This window comes from Coffea eugenioides, chromosome 3 (assembly GCF_003713205.1).
Source record: "Coffea eugenioides isolate CCC68of chromosome 3, Ceug_1.0, whole genome shotgun sequence".
NCBI classification, from domain to species: domain Eukaryota; kingdom Viridiplantae; phylum Streptophyta; class Magnoliopsida; order Gentianales; family Rubiaceae; genus Coffea; species Coffea eugenioides.
This window is the reverse complement of record NC_040037.1, coordinates 6,668,669-6,672,379: the sequence shown is the minus strand read 5'-3', so window position 1 is coordinate 6,672,379 and position 3,711 is coordinate 6,668,669. Positions and strand designations below refer to the sequence as shown.

At 39.0% G+C, this 3,711-nt stretch overlaps 1 protein-coding gene across 1 annotated transcript; it reads right to left on the bottom strand.

The window, feature by feature from the left end:
- Positions 1 to 1,066: 1,066 nt before the first annotated feature.
- LOC113764664 (ammonium transporter 1 member 1-like) lies at positions 1,067 to 3,177 on the bottom strand. The gene has a single exon (XM_027308635.1). It carries the CDS (start codon positions 2,961 to 2,963, stop codon positions 1,461 to 1,463), a length of 1,503 nt encoding a protein of 500 aa, XP_027164436.1. The 5' UTR covers positions 2,964 to 3,177; the 3' UTR covers positions 1,067 to 1,460.
- Positions 3,178 to 3,711: the final 534 nt, after the last annotated feature.

The following is a 3,711-nucleotide window of genomic DNA, read 5'->3' as shown; positions in this document are numbered from 1 at the left end:
ATTAAGGATATATACGTAATTTTACTATGAAAATAAAAAATAAAAAATATATATATAATATACATATTTTTATTATTAAATAAAAATAATTCAAAAATATATATATATATATATATATATATATATATTTTCAAGCTCGCGAGCCTAACGAGCTTAATATTCTGAGCTCGAGTTCGACTCGAGCCGGCTCGAACTCGATATTAATCGAGCTTGACTCGAGCCGCTCGTGAGCGGCTCGATTCGTTTGCAGCCGTAAATTGAATGACTGATTCTGTAATTATCACCAATATAAATCAATGCATGTGATTCCCACTCAAAGAATTAATTAATTTAGCAATTCATATTTTTTAATGTTTCAGAGTTTGTTAAGTGGTTTTTAATCTGCCATCCCACGTAATCTAAGCACCCATAAATATTACAAGAATACTTTTGCCAAAATTAATTGAGGACCCCGATAGTTTAATTAATTGGGTTTTTCTAATGAGCGCTTATTAGATTTACACTTAATTTATCACTTGAATGTACATAATAACAATTACCGTTCTTACTTGTATTTATATACATTCCCTCATTAAGCTTACCTTTTTTTTTTTAATTTAATGCCTAAACTAGATTTTAGTGAGTGTTTATTAGACAAACCATAACTAATTTGAGCATTCGAATTTTTCGTATTCTAATGTTGAAATGAGAGTTTATTAGACAAACCACAACTAATTTGAGCGTTCGAATTTTTTGCATTCTACGATTGAAACTGGTGAGTTATCCATTTTTGTTTCATACTTTTATATTCTACGATATAGTATTCAATTTTGACATATGTTGTTTGATATCTATGTATCGATTTCTCCATGTTTCATATTCTACAATATAGTATCCATTTTTCACATCTGTTATTTGATATCTGTATGTATATGTAAAGAAAAATCATGATGTACTATGCAATGTACATGGGTAAAAACTATTATTGAAAAATTTATTGAATCAACATCTGGTTAAAGATCCTCTAACAAAAGTTCATTGGTTCCAATAATCTTTGCTTTTTTTCATCAATCTAAACGACAAAAAATTAAGAAGGCAAAAATTATTTAATTCCAACAAGGATTCAACTGCCGGTTGAAAACCGCACAAAGAACAAGAAAAGTCTCATAGTCATAGTCTCCATTCTCCACATAGATGATGAAATGACAAAATGGCTTCATGGATGCTAGCTATGGACCTCTGAACTATGGTACGGAAGTCAAAGAAGTAACAATTAAATACAGTCCATGCTCGCATTATCTTCAACATCATCCACCCAATACCAAGCCAACAGGACAAAAAAAGTCTTATCTTACATTCATTTCATTGCTATTTTTTTTTTTTTTGGGGGTAATCTTGTACCTAGACACCCTAATAACTATGCTAGTAGTAGTGATAAAATAAACTAAAATAAAATCCTCAAATAGAAGACAATAAAATCCCTAATTTGAACCAGCTGGTTCAATCTTCCTCATTGGAATTGAATTCTTATTTGAATCCTCTTCATCGTGGTAAACATATGCAAATCCACCATGCCGGGTCATATCCATACCCGCCGTTTCATCCTCAGCTGAGATTCTAAGAAGCTTCAACTTATGAAGAATGAAGAAAAGAGGACCCATTGTGGCACTGACCCATCCCAAAATCACCAGAACCTGAATCACATGAGCAGCCAATAGCCTTCCACCGCCGCCCATAAACAACCCGTATGGCCGGGTCGATTTACCCGGAATCGGGTAAACTTCATTCACGTACTTCTCGGCAGCGAACAACGCCGTAAAAATCACTCCCCAGGCCCCACATCCTCCATGCAGCTGAGCAGCCTCCAGTGGATCGTCAAATTTGACTTTCTCGGCCAACATGTTGCACCCAATCAACACCAACGCCGCCACGAACCCGCAGATGATCGCCGCCCACGGCTCCACCACCGAACACCCTGATGTGATGGCAGCGAAGCCGCCCAAAAGGCCGTTACAAACGTCCGTGACATTCCAATGTCCAGACAAAATTCTCTTCCCAAACAATGTGGTCAGCGCGGCGGTGCAGCCCGCCAAGGTGGTGGTGACCGCAGTGCGCCCCACGGCACTCCACTGACCATAATAAGGTTGGTTTCCTACGTTGTAAGTAACAAAAATCTTGTTAAACGAACCGGGATTAAATCCGTACCATCCAAACCATAACAAGAAAGTGCCCAAGACAACCAATGATGCACTGTGGCCGCGTAAGGCAACTGAACGGCCGGTCCGGTCGAACCGGCCGATTCTCGGTCCCTCCACCAGTGCACCGTATAAACCCGCGATTCCTCCGACCATATGAACCACCCCAGACCCCGCGAAATCTATCACCCCGGATCCGAATAAGAGGTTTCCGGTGTTGCTAGCGCTCGCCCAGCCATCGGCTGACCAGAACCAATGGGAAACCACGGGGTAAACGAACCCGGTTAGGAATGATGAGTAGATTAGATAAGCGACGAACTGGGTTCTTTCAGCTATGGAGCCGCTGGTGATGCCGGCGGCTGCTATAGCAAAAGCCCATTGGTAGAGGAAATTACTGTAGTCGAAAGATGAAGATGGGATTTGTTTAAGTCCGAAGAAGTGTTTGCCGATGAAGCCGTTGGAGGGGCCGCCGAAGGCGAAGGCAAAGCCGAAGAGGTAGTAGAAGAGACCGCCGGCTGCTGCGTCAAGGACGTTGGTGAGCATGATATTCATGGTGTTCTTGGCCCTGACGGAACCGGCGCAGAGCATGGCGAATCCCAATTGCATGGAGAAGACCAAGTAAGCTGAGAAAAGAAGGTATGTGGTGTCGATGGCATAGCCGGTGTCGGTGAACCTGTCGGAGACGGCTGTGAACTGGTTGCAGATGTATTCGGCTGCTGCGGCGGCGTTGGTGGTGTTGGGGCCCAAAAAGGGTGCTAGCTGATCCGCCGAGCAGCTCAGGGACGCCATGGGGAAAGTATTTTTCTCTGAGAATTTATTCAGTAATTTTGAGAATGAAAATATATGGAGAGAGTTTTTTGTGTTTTAGTGCACAAGGAAAGGAGGTGTCATTGGAAGCTTAGAAGTTAGAAGTTGGTGGGCATTAGACTATCAGATGGGGATTGGATCCTGTTTTATAGCGAGGCGGTCTTTGACTTGTCTTCGTTTTGTTTTGGTTTTAGAGTCCTAGTATTAGTGGGAAATTAACAGTTGTTAAGAGTAAAGTAATTTATCATATGGTGATTTTGCTCTTTGAATCAAATGTGTTTGATATAACAATTACTTCAAATATATTACTTTGCTTGCATTTTAAAAGGTGCTATCGTAATTATTTTAAAATAATATTTCAAATGATCTCTATTAAAATGCAAAAATTATTTTTGTACTCGACATTGTCAAGAACAAACTTTTTGGCACTATGGCACTATCAAAATAAATTTTTCTTTTGAAATTTAAGAATTTTGCCTTAGTTTGGATGTTCTTTTGATGAGAGTAAAATAAATCTAAAATACAAGAAAATAATCAATATAAATGTGTGCATTTGAAATGTAAGTCTTGATACTCTTTTTTTAAAAAAAAAAAAAAACAAAGAAACGGACTAAATTTGCACCCTACAGTTTTAATTTATACCCCTAATGTATTAATAATTTGTACCACGAGCATTGATAACTCGCACTATTAGTATTAAAAGTTATATCAAAAGTTGTGAATTAAGGCT